This window comes from Botryllus schlosseri, chromosome 13, assembly GCF_051294905.1.
Source record: "Botryllus schlosseri isolate E-star chromosome 13, Bs_hap1, whole genome shotgun sequence".
Classification (NCBI taxonomy): Eukaryota; Metazoa; Chordata; class Ascidiacea; order Stolidobranchia; family Styelidae; genus Botryllus; species Botryllus schlosseri.
The window spans coordinates 3,661,972-3,677,094 of NC_137248.1; the positions used below are offsets into that span (position 1 = coordinate 3,661,972).

Here is a 15,123-nt window from a genome sequence, read left to right on the forward strand (position 1 = left end):
TGAGTGTAGTATATTTGAGTAACGCCTATCATGACTTGATAACGGCAAATACGGCAACTGACTCTCGGCAAATAAAATGTCATTCCTAGCCTTTTGGTGTTCAAGATAAACAAGAGGTCAATGCATTGCAACATCACAGTTACAACGTCTCCTCACAATCTAGCTGACGACAGTCACATCACTCTATAATACTGCGCAGTAGACTTTTGGGGGGCGAATGCGCCAATCTCCTCTTATCAAAACCCCGCATCAGTTCGCGAATTTATTTTGTGTTGTAATGCTGGTTGTATTGACTCAGTGGGGAATAAATTACTGTCCTGTAAATATTTGGCATACGTCCTAATTGCAGTCATCATAGAATACTGACGTATATGCTGCGCCCAGTTTGCTAAGTCCAAACACGCTGGTCATGCCTGTACCGTCGGGTATTTTCTAGGAATTGCAACAGACTAGCAGAAATCTAAAGCAGCTTGATAAGAGGGTCGAATATTGTGGCGAAAGTCATACTCGGACATGGACTAATTTCTAACATAAATAATGTGCATTGATACGGTGTCTACATTAAATTATGTTCTGCTTACTATAGTTATAGGTAAAGATGAGGTCGCTATATCTGCTTCTTAGCCTGGTTGTTGTGGCGGTGTCACCTTCAACTGTCCCGACTTCATACGAAGGGTGAGTAAAGTGTGAAATTGTAGTTATTAGTATTACATAATAATCGGCTATAGTACGGTTGTACGTCACGCCTAAATAGTTTTAAAATTCATCGTGGTTACAATTTTCTGACGATGAGAACTGAGAAGGAATTCGGTAACTGGCAATCGAATTCGGGCGAGTTGAGCGATGATTTTAGTTCTTCGCGAGCGTCTACTAAAAATGAACCCTTTCACAGTTATGTTGCGGATTCGTGATCTTAAATCTGATAATATGGTAGTGATAATAATTATTCAACTGTAATGGCGGGTTAGCTTAACCAATTGTATCGACAATCGGCATAACTTCATGCAAACTAGAGATGGCGTTTTATGGCCATAGTAGGCCTACATCGCATAATGATATTTCTGTTTTTCGTGGAAAATTATAGTCATTTTGATATGTATCACAGCTATACATCCCGCTTCTCGTTATTTCAGTGCGCAGGTATGGAGAATTACCCCTCCTACACTTGACATCATTGGTAAAATCAAAAAGATTGGAGCGTTGTTTGAAGTAAGCTCGGTACCGAGCACCAGGCGTGGCCTTGAGTTATACCAATTTATTTGCCTTCTTTCAGTTGGATTTCTGGAAGGACCCGTCTGCAATCGGGCGGCCTGTAGATTTTCTTGTACCCGCGAAGAAGGCGGGTGATATCAGAGATTTCCTTTCGCGGGAAGGGATCACTGACTACAAAGTGTACATCGAAGACGTACAAGCCCTTCTTGACGATCATAAATCTGCCTACGAAAAGCCGCGCGAGAGATCGGCAACCAGAGATGTTTCCAGCTTTGATTACAGCGTCTATCACACAGTTGATGAGGTTTGAATGATTGCCACTTCTAAGAAGATCATCGGCGTAGGCCCAGAGCTATTCCCAATATGGGAAGTAAAATTTACTATACTTTTCTTCTCAAATATGCAGCTGTCGGCTGTTAAGTAGGGGTAGGCTTAATCGAGTACTTGATAGGATACTGAATCAGGTATTAGGTTTCGGATTGAATTACATTCATTACTATGCTACAGGAGAATGGGTGAGTGACTGAGCGGGTTGGTTCAAATACACCTTCTATATACGACCACAGATAAAATAATATCAGTTCTTCGCCATATAAAGTTATTCTGATATTTTTTCGACCATACCATTTCATTGAAGTTGTGATCAACGCACAGCCATAGAAATATCATTAAGTGTGTAGCTTTATATGTTATGGATGATGTAATAGCCTACAACCAATAGAGGTTTAGATGCTCATTGCTCACACTAGTGTGGAACTGTACTTCTCGTCGGTGGAAGAACTATAAGTGGAAAGGGTCATGCAATTTCAGTACTCGAGAATGTCGACTCTTACTGCCCAAAACGAATCATTATTACTGCCGTTAAGGTATACTACCATATTAACCATAACATACCATCATTTCCTAGATTTACGAATGGATTGATATGGTTGATTCGGAATACCCCTTCGCTACGAAGCGCCAATATGGCGTAACATACGAAGGGCGACCCATGTACGTACTGGAATTCAAAAAAACATCGTCCGATCCTAAGCCAATCATATTCGTCGATGCGCTCATCCATTGCAGAGAGTGGATCAGTACGGCGTCGTTGCTATTTATATTCAAAGAGGTATACCATTGAACTTGTCAGTATTGCAACAGCCCATTGAATCTCGTTTTCTCTGGTGTAGATGCTACAGAATCCCACGTACTCGCACATGATGGATGAAGCGGACTGGTATTTTGTTCCTATGATCAATATTGACGGATATGACGAAACGTGGAATGGGGTTAGAGTACAGCTCTTTATGAGTCATGAGTAGGGCGATTTTTTTTACATGTCAAAAAGGTCAGTGGGGAATCTCGATTGAGGTAGTAAGGTTAACACTAGCAGTAGTATAAACTATAGCTGTGATAGTCTGGAAGAGAGAAGATTTACGCGCGCGAGAAAGCGCTGGACAGGCGGTCTCGGGCGTCGCCCCCGGATTACGCAAAATACGGAATATTGTGGATATATATACATATATCGGACAGGGCGAGACCCACCGAACCTGGAGTATATTTTGGATATACACGCTGAACTAAATGGATATGCATACAAATATGGAAGAGCAAAGTTACGCAACTGCTGCTAGGAAACCAAGAAAGCAGCCGATCTATGACCACAGTCGGCCAAGATCATTCTTTGTGAAAGGTCCCGACGATATTACCTTCGAACGGATATGGGAACAAATCACCGAAAACCCTATAACTAATGAATATAAAGAAAAATTCGAAGCACTATATGAGATTCGAAAAGGAACATGGATAATGACGCTCAAAATCCAAAAGAAGGGCCAAAACAATAGAGATGTCGTGTACAACATGCTGCATCAAAACCAAAGCAAACAGCAATTCGAAGACATAAAGCTGGAACTACCTAGACTACCAGCAACCCACCTGATAGTAAGGGGCATACCAACCGAATCAACCGTAAAGTCATTAAAGGAGGAAATAGCCAATTACGACATGGGCACCTTTGTGAACGCGACTCGGGTGCTGAGGAAAAATACCAATCTGTACAATGGTTTCACAAACGTATGGATCGAAGACTTTAACAAGGATAACTTGCCAAGATCGCTCATAGTAGACGGATATACGTGTCCAATAAAAACAGCTGAGGACACCTACAGCCGAAAATGCTACATATGCAGCGCAGAAGATCACTACAAGAGAGACTGCCCGACAAAAAACCTGGTGAACAACAAAAACACAGAAACTAGCCAGGCCAAAAACAGTAGACCTACTCTCAAAGAAGTCCATCAGGATATCATACTAAGAAACAGAAAAGACGCTACATATACAGATGCTCAAGAAAGTGTGGGAAGTAAAAAAGGTGCAAGAAGTGGTCACAGTGGAAATAACCAACTGAAAACAGTAATGCAAAACATTGTACTAAGTAACCAATTTGATGCAATAAGTGAACTGCCAGAAAATGGCGAGAGCGATGCACATGACTCTGAGGAAGAGAATGACAACTGGTTCGAACGAACTGGAACTCCAACAAAATCACCAAAAGCCCAAAACTCATCAAACAAGTCAAAATCAAAAGGCAGAAACGAACCCAAACATCAAAGACCAGGAAAGCCAAACAAATTGGCAGTCGAAATAAAAAATGTGGTATCCAACAAGACCCTATCTACCACAAACATACCAGCCTCAACTGACAAAAGTCCTGAAGAAAACGAAGTAGTAATGGACACGCCTATCTCACCTCATATCGTTGAAATAGTAGGTGCAGATATAGAATATGACTCGGATGAATACAAGCCACTGGACCCGTTGAATGAAACTGCAATTGAACAGGACTCTCTCATGTCGGAACCCAACAAACGACAGAGAGACCCAAAAAGTAGTGAAGAAACAATAACGTACAAGATAAGTAAAAAAGAGTGTGAAGAAACAGAGCTGTCAGATCACTTGTCAAACTGCTCCAGCACACCGTCATAAATGAAGATTTCAACCCTAAACGCAAACGGAATACAAAATAGACTTGAGGACATAAAAAACTACATTCAACGATCAAATATGGACATACTCCTCTTACAAGAGACGCACAGAATTAATAAACCGGATATAATGGACTGGGCTGAAAGACTGGGATTCAAGATATTCTTCAACAACACAAATTACACAAGACAATTCGACGGAACTGCAATAATGGTAAATAAAGACCACAAAGGTAAAATCTTGAAACATTCTACTCCCGTTGAGAATAGGCTCCAAAGTATAATAATAGAAATGGACCAGTGCCCTGTTGAAGTAATCAATGTCTACGCTCCTTCCGGGAATACGCCAGCCGCCATAAAAAATAGAATCAAATTGTTAAACGCACTGGACCGAGAGCTCGATAGAATTGACACCCCTATTGTAATTGGAGGCGACTTCAATTTTGTGACTGATCATAAAGATGTTAAAGCCAAACGAAAGTTTACTAGTACAAGCGAAGCTAAACAGTTTGAAAAGTCGATAGAAGATGCTGGTATGGTGGACATCTTCAGACATAAACGCCACGGAGCAGAAGAATACACTCATATAACGAAATATGGCGGAAGCAGAATCGATAGAATTTATATGACATATGAACTCATCGATCAGGTCGTACATGTGGGACATGAGAACAATTACGTTGCCGACCATCTAAGCCCTACTGCAACACTAGTCTTTGAAAAACAAACCAGGTGGCATAGGCAGAATTGGAAGTGTAACAACGACCTCCTGAAAGATGAAACTTACCGTGACATTATGAAAAACCTGATTGAAACAGAAAACTCCAAGACCGAATCATATGAATCAATTACCACCTGGTGGGATGCTCTAAAAACTAAAATTGGAAACGTTAGTAAAAGATACCAAATCCTAAGGGACAAACAACCAGACCCATCCATACGATATGAACGTGCAAAGGGGAAGCTAAGAATGCTAACCAGGATTGACACATTTGAAGGGGAAAAATGCTCCACAAGGCAGTTCTGGGCACAATTTAAAGGAAGAAAACGAAGAACTGACATAAAAGAACTGCGCGCAAACGATGGCAAGATAATTAATAATCCTGATGACATTGCTAACCAGATCGAGCAATTCTATCTAGAACTGTGGACAGAACCCCAATCAAGCATACAACGCTCTCAGGAGGACTATCTCGCACCATGCACCTGGTCAACTACACAGCATACCAACTCAGAGGAACCGAAAGCGGAACCCATATATCAACAAGAGGTCTGGAATGTGCTGAGCACCATGAAAAAGGACAAAAGTCCGGGAAGAGACGGCATTACTAGTGAATTCTACACCACGTTCTGGAAAATCATTGGTAGGAGGCTTACTCAATTGATAAATAACGCGATTCTATTTAACAACATGCCGGAAAGCTGGGAGGCAGCAAAAATAATACTAATCCATAAGGGAAAGGATAAAAAGACACTAGAAAACTGGCGACCAATCTCGATTCTCAATAGTGACTATAAAATCATGGCTAAAATACTCAACAATCGACTAACTAAAGAAATTGAATCATCCATAAGCAAATCGCAAAAAGCCGGAGTCCCTGGACGCTACATGAACACGATTCATGACAATGTGAACGCTATTAAGAACTACTATAAATCAAATTGCAAAGAGGCTTACATAATGACTGTCGATGCGAGGAAAGCGTTTGACAAAGTAAATCAACAAATGTTGATGAAAATCCTGGCCAAACTACCGCTAACAAGAGAGACTTTTAACACCATCGCAGCTATATATGCAAACCCAACTGCTGCAATTGAAATCAACGGGCTAGAAATAGCAAAAATACGATGCACAAGGGGAATCAGACAAGGATGCCCCCTAAGCATGACACTATATGCAATAAGTGCCGACCCATTAGCTCAGAGGCTAATTGCAAACCCAGATATTGACGGACTGAGAATTGGGGGAATCACCAAGAAAATAGACCAATTTGCAGACGATGTCACTCTATATATAGGGTCTATACGCGCAATAACAGCAACGCTCGGCGAATATGACATATACCTCAAAACAACTGGTCAAGATATCAACCTTGAAAAAACAGAAATTCTCCCCCTCAACAACAAGTCGAGAGAAATCCTCCAAAATTCCCGACACGCTGTGCTAATGAAACCAACAATCAAGATTCTGGGAATCTACCATGGCGACTATGACGTTGAAAAGAACCATGATGAATTGATAAAAAAGCTGGAATCGAGTGCAAGGAGCATCAAAGCAAAAAAACTGACATGGATTGGAAAAATTCAGGCAATAAAAGCATACATGCTATCCAAGATAACTTACGTCTATTACAATTTACAGATAACTGAAAAACAATCAAAGCAGATGGAAAGGATCCTATACAACATCCTATGGAGCCCTGAAAACCTGGAACAAAAATCAAGGAACACACTGATAAGGCCAAAAGAATATGGAGGAATAGGAATGCCTCACATAACGACAACGATCAACGCCAGAAATGCAAAGCGCCTACAGGAAATAGCAAAACTCGAAACACCCGAGGAAATATGGCATGCCGAGGCCATTCACAACCTGGGGACCAAGGTGAGGTCAATAAATAAATCACTCTACAACAACCTCTTTCCTCACAGACAAATGCCAACGCGCAAATGGACCGAGGAGAAACGCATATACGACTCACTCGAAAACGAAGAGACGCCGACCTACGACCTGACTCAAAAAGAGATATATGCTTCACTAATACGAAGAAAAACGCAACACGGTGATCAAGAAGACACATGCTGGAAAGAAATATGGCTCTACAACGACACCATCAAGCACAACATAACCAATCACCAAAGAGTAATATCATATCGTATTAACAATGAAGCATATTTTACAGGCGCAAGAAAGAACGAAGCGAAATGGACGAGGAGGAAAAATGCAGAACTAAAAAACAACTGCAAATTCTGCAAAAGCAGCCATGAAACCCTACATCATATCTTCACGACATGCCCAATTTACAAAAATTTATTCTACCTTGTCAGATCCGACCTCGAGGACTCCCTGCAAACCGACATCAACGCTTCTACGGAAGAAATCCTCAAAAACACCTACGAGGGGCCGCACAAACACATTGCGATTACAACCTTCATGAAAATGAAATGCGAAATATGGGAATGGAAAAAAACGCTTGACATTAACAATGAATATGCCGAAGATATCAATTCAAAAACCGACGAAATCAGAAGAAAATTACACAAACCAGTAAGAAGACAATGGGATAGAGGGTGAAAGGGCGTGAAGCGAACGCGAAGCAGACCTGATGAAAAATTGAAATCGACCACGCGCGCACAAACGCTAATCCCGAATTAATATGCATAACGCAATATTTAAGCGATTTTGCACTTAACTAGTTCCCGTAGAACCTATAATACTTAAGGCAATGTTATTGACATTTTTCCTGAAATCAACCGTAAACAATGAAATATTCAGACAATACTTACTGACCAAGCCACCGCTAAACGAAAGATGAATGACATCTTATGCAACAGCAACACCCAATGCTTACCTGTATTGCCTTATTCTACTATGCATTTCTTTTATAGTTATTTGTGTATTACATTTTGAAATAAAATCACTGAAAAGGTCAAAATTTTCTCAAAATTGTAGTGTTAAGTCAAAATGTTTTGCAACCTACATTCGTTAGTATCATAAACAGGGTTTCCATCGACATGGACCCAAAAATAAGGACAGTCGAAAATAAGATTAGCATCAAAAAGCGTTTTTGTGCATACTTTGTAATTATACGAGCCGTGGCATAAGGCATTCCATACTTTTCGCCAGAAACAATCTGCTCCAGCAACTCTTTGTTATTAGAAAGTGCTTCATGGATCTCACGACAGCTCAGGTCTATATTTACCTTTACGCAGCGCCGAAACAGCACTTTGTCAGCCCCCCTCCCCAACTCAAAAAACGTTGGTCTTGGGCCACCATAGGGTGATACACCAAACTTCTTCACCTCGTTGTGATTAGAGGCGTCAACCAAGATGAGAAAAGGCCGTGCACCAAGTTTAGACAAAATCATTTTTGAGCGTATGGAGCAAGAACTCCAGTAACAATGCGTGTAGTCTTGGTCCTGACCGAAGCAAACTTCTTTGCGATGTTGGAATCGGGGAATATTGCTTTGAACCATTGCAATGTGCAATCGTTGGTGAGGAATGATTGCTGGTGTTATGGAATGCCCAGACCATCACCAGCAGCTGCCTTGTAATCTGTGATCATTGGTGCTGAACGACTTGTGAAAAACTATGTGTGCAATATAATTTAGATAAATTTATCATAATTGAATAGTATGCTATATTCATATTGAAATATACTCGAATATTTTCGGCTGACACTCGTCAGGGGTAATCGTCAGCAACTAGTACAGAATTGGAAGGAACATAGTATATCAACAATCGTATCACAAAATACAAATAAATTTATCAATGATTTATGGCTTTACTACTTTTTAACCCAAGTGCCGGCTGCACTGCGCCTTTTTTTACTGCGCAGTAAATGTTGCCTTCCCCACAGCTTATTCTACTGTAGACTAAACAGCAGCAACCTGGTACTGCTGTTTACTGCTAAAATGACGTCCGCTGCGGTAGCTTGGTACAGACGAAACTGCTATATCTCTGCCCTAGCTTTACCACCTAGAAGTCAAATCTTATATTGTGGACGTCACGAGAGTTCTTTCATTTATGATGTCATAGAATCTCGACGCAAAAGCATAATTTTAGAATATTATGCAACACAGATACCAGAGGAAAACGATCGAAGTTCTGTAGTGGTTGAAAATAAGACAAAATAAGGACGCAAGTCGAAAATAAGGACATTTCTTAGAAATAAGGACAGATGAGTTTTCTAAGACGTGGACCTTCAAAATGAGGACAAATCTTAGAAATAAGGACGGTATGGCAACCCTGATCATAAATATTTGCACTTTCCGTGAACTTATAATTTGAAATTTTACATCTTGTAGCCGATTTTTAGGCCTACCGTTGTAGACGACCCATTGCCGGCTCATTGTGAATCATCAACGGTCAAATGAAACAAATAGGTTGACATGGTGTTACGCTCAACGTACCGCGATACCCGAACTGAACCAGGACTGCGTGGGCGTTGGTTCTTATCTCAAGAAGCGCATGATAATAAAAATTGATGTAGACAACATTGTCGGAATGTCGGAATGAACCAACACGGTGTGTCACCAGCGGTGTACGCACAACTTCAGTGTTGCCAGCCAGCAACTGCTGCTGCTGAACGTTTTTACTCCGTTCCTGACAAGCTACTTAGTAAGGACAGACACATTCTACCCGAGAATGTAGTAAAGTATCTTTCCTTGAACTGCCACAAATTTTAATTATTTCCAGCATAATGCGTGATGTAACTACTGGAATTGTTCATAGGTTCCGATTACGTTAAAAAGTTGTCAGTATTCAAGTCAAAAATGTTTGATCTGGTCAAATTACTTCGTAAGGACAGACAATTCCAACTAGAAATGTAGATAAGTAGTACAATTCTAATATTATTTGCGAAAATACCTAATTTACATACACGATGTCAAAATTTTGTAAAAAAAAGTTTTTAAGGTGAAAAACTAAAAAATTATCATCTTCAACTCAAAAGCTTCCGTTATTTATATTAGACATCAAAATCATACTAGTCATGAGACTATGTCCTCCACTGATGTACGGAGTTAATGTTTCAGGATCGACTTTGGAGGAAAACGGTGAGCACCGGGGCAAGCAGCCTTTGCAGAGGTGTTGATGGCAATCGCAATTGGGACTCGCATTGGTCAGGTTCGATATTATTCAATCTTATCGTCGCGAGTTCGTTGAAGTCCCTGCAAAAGGTGCATTGTGTATAGGCTGATGACTGCGACTTGTGGTTGACATCCTGGTTGTTGGAAAATGTGTAAAACTTGTGTGAGTAGTAGGCCTACAAGTATAGGCAAAACATACTTTCGTATTCAGGAAAAATAGACGGAATTCGTTACTGGCCACCACTGATAATTGCGTGCATTAACACTTTTATAGATGTTTAAGTTGTTATTGTAACGTCTAGCCAGAGGAAATTCACTTCTATTCACGCGTGAGTTCAGATAGATGGGAATAGTTTGTTACATGTTTACTGCATTGCAACACATTAAAAAGGAATACTTTCCTTATGTGTAGAAGATGGAGCGTCCCCTCTTCCATGCTCGTACACCTACCACGGACCGACTCCGGCTTCTGAGAGTGAAGTGAGGAACTTGGCAGACCTCATTCTTAGTTTCGGATTTGGAAATATCAGCGCGTACGTTACAACTCATTCGTACACGCAACTAATTCTGTATCCATACGGATGGTCCACGCAACTGACGCCTGACGATCAGATACTGGTAAGATCATTAATTAGTCTGTACTCTGTCTATAGCCGCGATATCATAGTATATAATCGCCGACCTGTATATGTGAGTGAAGTATAAGTTATCAAGATACAAAGACTGCTGTGATACCTTTATTCAGATTTGATTTCCTAGTAACCTGTTCCAGCTACACGTGTAGTATTTAGGGTTGGTTTCTATACAGTAGCCGCAACGTATTCATCTTCGGGTCGAATTTTCACTGATACCAAATGGGAGGGAATTCTAAAAACTCTACAGCGCATATATGCTCATGTTTGATATGGTTTCACACATGACTTGATTTCGTTGCTAAATCGATCTCTCCATAATTTTGCTACCATTTGTAACACAGAATGATACCGGGAGAATGATGAGTGAGGCGATCGAAGCGGTTCATGGGATGTACTACACTTGGGGACCTGCCGCAGAAGGCATATGTAAGGACACAATTTATTTTATTTATTTAGCTTAAAGCACACTGTTATGAAAATGAAATGTAGATGTGACTTCGGGAGCAACTGATGATTGGACATATGATGAAGCAGGGGTCAAGATGAGCTATACGTTTGAGCTCCGTGACCTCGGACAATATGGGTTTCTTCTTCCCGCGGATCAGATCATTCCTAATGGAGAAGAGTTTCTTGCCGGGTTAGAAGTACTCAAGAACTTCGTCGTCGATGATTTCAACCCATGACCTCGACGATATAACCTATAACTGTTTATGTTTATGTTATGCATCATAAGTAGCCTATGCAAGTTTCGTTTACTATTAGCGACGACTGTTCGACAAACCTATTGTCTTTCAATCGATTTGCGCTGTTCGCATGACATATAGCAGAGCTGATATTATATTCTGAACAAGTGAATGCATGCATTTGTGTAATCATTTGAATTCAGTATATAACCAATTTATCGATAGAACGTTGACTTTCATAGGCATCACGCTATCCAACCTGATCTAAAATTTCAGGACATCTATACGCATTCTATCACTACTAAAATGCCTGTGAAATTGCTGCTTTGGATGCCCGTACGGTTGGTAGTGTCTTAGCGAGTGGTTTTGTGAGAACAGACAACAATGAAATGACCCATTTTGTTACTTTTTAGCACTCGACATTTATCGTGGAAATATCGGCCTGGGGTGTTCAACATTTGTTTCGGAGAGGGCAATTACAGGAAATAACTGTAACGGTTGCACAATTGCACATGGACACTTCATGCAGTTCTAACTCTCGCACAATGTGTGATTGCCGCGCGGTTCGGTAATTCCACGTTCCAAAGACTGGGGCTACACGTAGGGACAAGAATCCAAGATAATCCGTGAATACGTGAATGAGTGGGAATCAGCCATTTCATCCATTCGCTGTAGGTGAATGTTATTGCAAATGGGGCATCAAAAGGTTACTTCCATCCTCGATTTCATGTGTAGTGGGTGTCGACGTTAGTCATGTTTCCCTATATAGTATGCGTCGTTTCGAAAACCATGCATGATGCAGACTATATATGCATGCGAGAAAAATTGATGTTGTTGGAATAGGGTTTTTAGTAGGGATGGTGTGAACCTCTGAAAGGTTCAGGTTCGTGTGAACGCGAACCATTTTGAAAGGTTCTGTGTGAACGCGAACGTGAACCTCATGACGTCACGTGACGTCATATTGCTGATTCCAGCCCTACATTTCAGTGAAGTGATAGCTTATATTATTGACCACATATTGCCACAATGCTGAAGTACATATTGACGTTTTAAACGACGACAAATGTATCAACTGGGGCAATCAAATGATATAATATAGTCTCATGAAATCAATATCTTTCGTCGCTTTGCCAACAATTTCGACGAGGACTTGCGAGGAAATATACGCCTCAACTGTCTAGGCCAGCCCGTACAATGTATTCGGCGTCTGAGTATTGCTTTGGTTGATATTGAGCGGAGTGTAAAACGGGTTTCTGTACTTGCTACCGATATTACCCCATTAACAATTTATACAGCAGTAGCCAACACCTCAATCGGACGGTTTTTTTTTATGACACAATAAACATATGAAATCAAGATTGACCCGATACGCCTGCTAGATTTTTACTTTAGACAACGACATCAATTTCATTGATTGGTTGAATAAGCATCATTCGCCAATTATACCTATACATGCTACTGATGCTATTGATGTTGTGTGATTGCGGGTCAAACTCACAGCAGAGAGTCACTAAATATCCACAAACGGAAAGCTAGATATTTCGAGCAAACTTTTGTAACAAAGCAAGTAAAATATTTGAGATTGGCGGGTGCATGCCCGTTGGGTGATGGTTATTTTTATGCTGCCAGCGCCATGCATAGAATGGTGCGAAGTTGAAATGCAAAGAATTTCAACGAAAGATGTTATAATGACGGGAAAAATGGTAATCTATGAAAAAGGTTCGCAGTCCAGAACCTACCAAGGTTCGTTTGTGAACGTGAACCTCTAAATTTCTGAGGTTCACACACAGAACACGAACGTGAACCTCACGTTCACACCATCCCTAGTTTTTAGTCGTCCTCAAGAAATCAATCAATGGTCGATACACCCTGCTATACAGGGTAGAATGTTCATTGCTCATATTTGGACATCTTACAGTACGAAATTAGAAATTCAGGGAGTATAAATTGACTTTCTATACTCTTCCGACAGCATAAAAACCACCCCTATTGTACAAATGTACATAGACCCATCATCATGCCAGACTGGCTTACAGCGGCATAGGCATTCAACACCTCGGTCTGTCTGCAAAAATCGAAATTTATAATAATCCACAGTCAACATCAGGAAATCAATGCAAGATTTATTCGTATATTCTATCGACTAACACACCGCAGATAATGAATCAAAGTCGGAACGACGCGAAATCTGTCGTCTCAATAATTTTTCGCACAAACGGGATTATCCAACAGATGCTTGCTAATGTCAGAATTTATGGCCCAGGACGTTTCAATGTTCGACAGAATAAACGTTCGCCCGACACATGGGATGCGAAAAATAGTATTGATATGGAAATGTGACTCCCTCCCCTAGCACCCTCCCCCTGGCACCTTCCCCCATATTATAAGGTCCCTAGTTTAGTCGAATAGAAATACGAAGAAGTTGTAGCCTATCTGATACGGTTTTAACACTGCGCGATTAGTATACGTTAATGAAAAATATGGTGGATCGTAAATATATCTTATCGTGTGGCTTTATTTTCGGAAAATAGAGGCATTACTATACTACACTTGCTTTTATACTTCAACATGTATGTTCTGCAGACAAGATAACTAATTAGAACTCAAAGTATGATACTCGGAATTGAAGGAGAAACACAAATACTATTTCTGAAAAGCGGAAAATATATTTCATGACTTTTGTCCAAATAGTTTCAGCGGGGGTCCGCCAAATCAGGTCTAACGCTCAAAAATATCTGAGTCCACTTTTCCAGATTAGGACACGCCATGGGGTGCTAGATTACGATATGATAGTTAATTGCTAGATTGCGAAACGGTAGTTTCAAACGTTATGGTGGGCCACATTTACTGTGATGAAATATTTGATATGCGTGACAATGCGGTGTGAATGGAACCTAAATTATATTCACCGATACTTTCGTGAAAACATAATTCTCACTCCAAATCTACTAAGCGCGAAGCGCAGCGAAAATTTTGAACTTGATTTTTAATAGAATTAATTTTTGGTACGCCGTGAAAACAGCCACGAAATTCGTCAGACTATCTTCCTTATTAGACTTGGAGGATTAACCTACCGGTACTTATACTTGACAAACTGAAAATAGCGAAAAGTAAGTAAGTATATAACAAAACTTTACGTAGTAGAAATAGCAAAAAGCTGGATGTACTTGAGTAAGTCCAGAAGTAGAGGAAAACTACTTTGAGTACTTCGTAAATGTAGGAGTACTTCGTTACTGACCACCTCTGAGTATAACACCGGTACAATGATGAGTGAAGCCATCGAAGCGATACACGGGATATACTACGAGTGTGGGTCGACGTCGACAGCAACAGACGTAATATGTAAGGACTATATGTGTTTTAAATAATCATATGATTGAAGCACATTGTTATGTGTCTTGAAACGTAGACATGACTTCGGGGACAACCGACGATCGGGCATATGTAGGGTTGCATTTAAAACAAACGGTGTTTTAAAACACTTTGCTTAAAACATGTTTTAAACAGTGTTTTAAAAATGGCCTTTAAAATAAATAGTGTTTTTTTTTAAGTTGTAAAATTATGCGATAATGGAGTAAATACTTCACAAAAAACATATTGTATGAGCCTACGGACAATTGCCACCTGGTGCAGCCGACGTATATCGATATGGAATGGTTGGAACAGGGTTGTAACCAAGTCACAAGGCTCCGAGTCACAAGTCAATCTCAGTTTTATGGTTTTGACTCGAGTCAAGTCGAGTCATTTTCAATTCACCACTGAGTCAAGTCCGAGTCCAAGTCACCGAGCAGAGGTTCGAGTCCGAGTCATGGTA

The 15,123-nt window shown here is 40.4% G+C and overlaps 1 protein-coding gene across 1 annotated transcript; it reads left to right on the top strand.

The window, feature by feature from the left end:
- Positions 1-547: 547 nt before the first annotated feature.
- Positions 548-11,485, top strand: LOC145453599 (carboxypeptidase B-like). Its single transcript, XM_080331565.1, has 9 exons — positions 548-675; positions 1,134-1,209; positions 1,274-1,516; positions 2,120-2,323; positions 2,385-2,483; positions 9,938-10,028; positions 10,404-10,609; positions 10,968-11,052; positions 11,116-11,485. Exons 1-9 carry the CDS (start codon positions 599-601, stop codon positions 11,307-11,309), a joined length of 1,275 nt encoding a protein of 424 aa, XP_080187691.1. The 5' UTR covers positions 548-598; the 3' UTR covers positions 11,310-11,485.
- Positions 11,486-15,123: the final 3,638 nt, after the last annotated feature.

Bases quoted from the DNA above. Each gene is read 5' to 3' on its own strand.
- LOC145453599 (XM_080331565.1), top strand. From the start codon at position 599: ATGAGGTCGCTATATCTGCTTCTTAGCCTGGTTGTTGTGGCGGTGTCA. The intron at 2,324-2,384 runs GTATACCATTGA...TCTCTGGTGTAG, and splicing joins TGCTATTTATATTCAAAGAG to ATGCTACAGAATCCCACGTA. The intron at 10,610-10,967 runs GTAAGATCATTA...TTTGTAACACAG, and splicing joins CGCCTGACGATCAGATACTG to AATGATACCGGGAGAATGAT.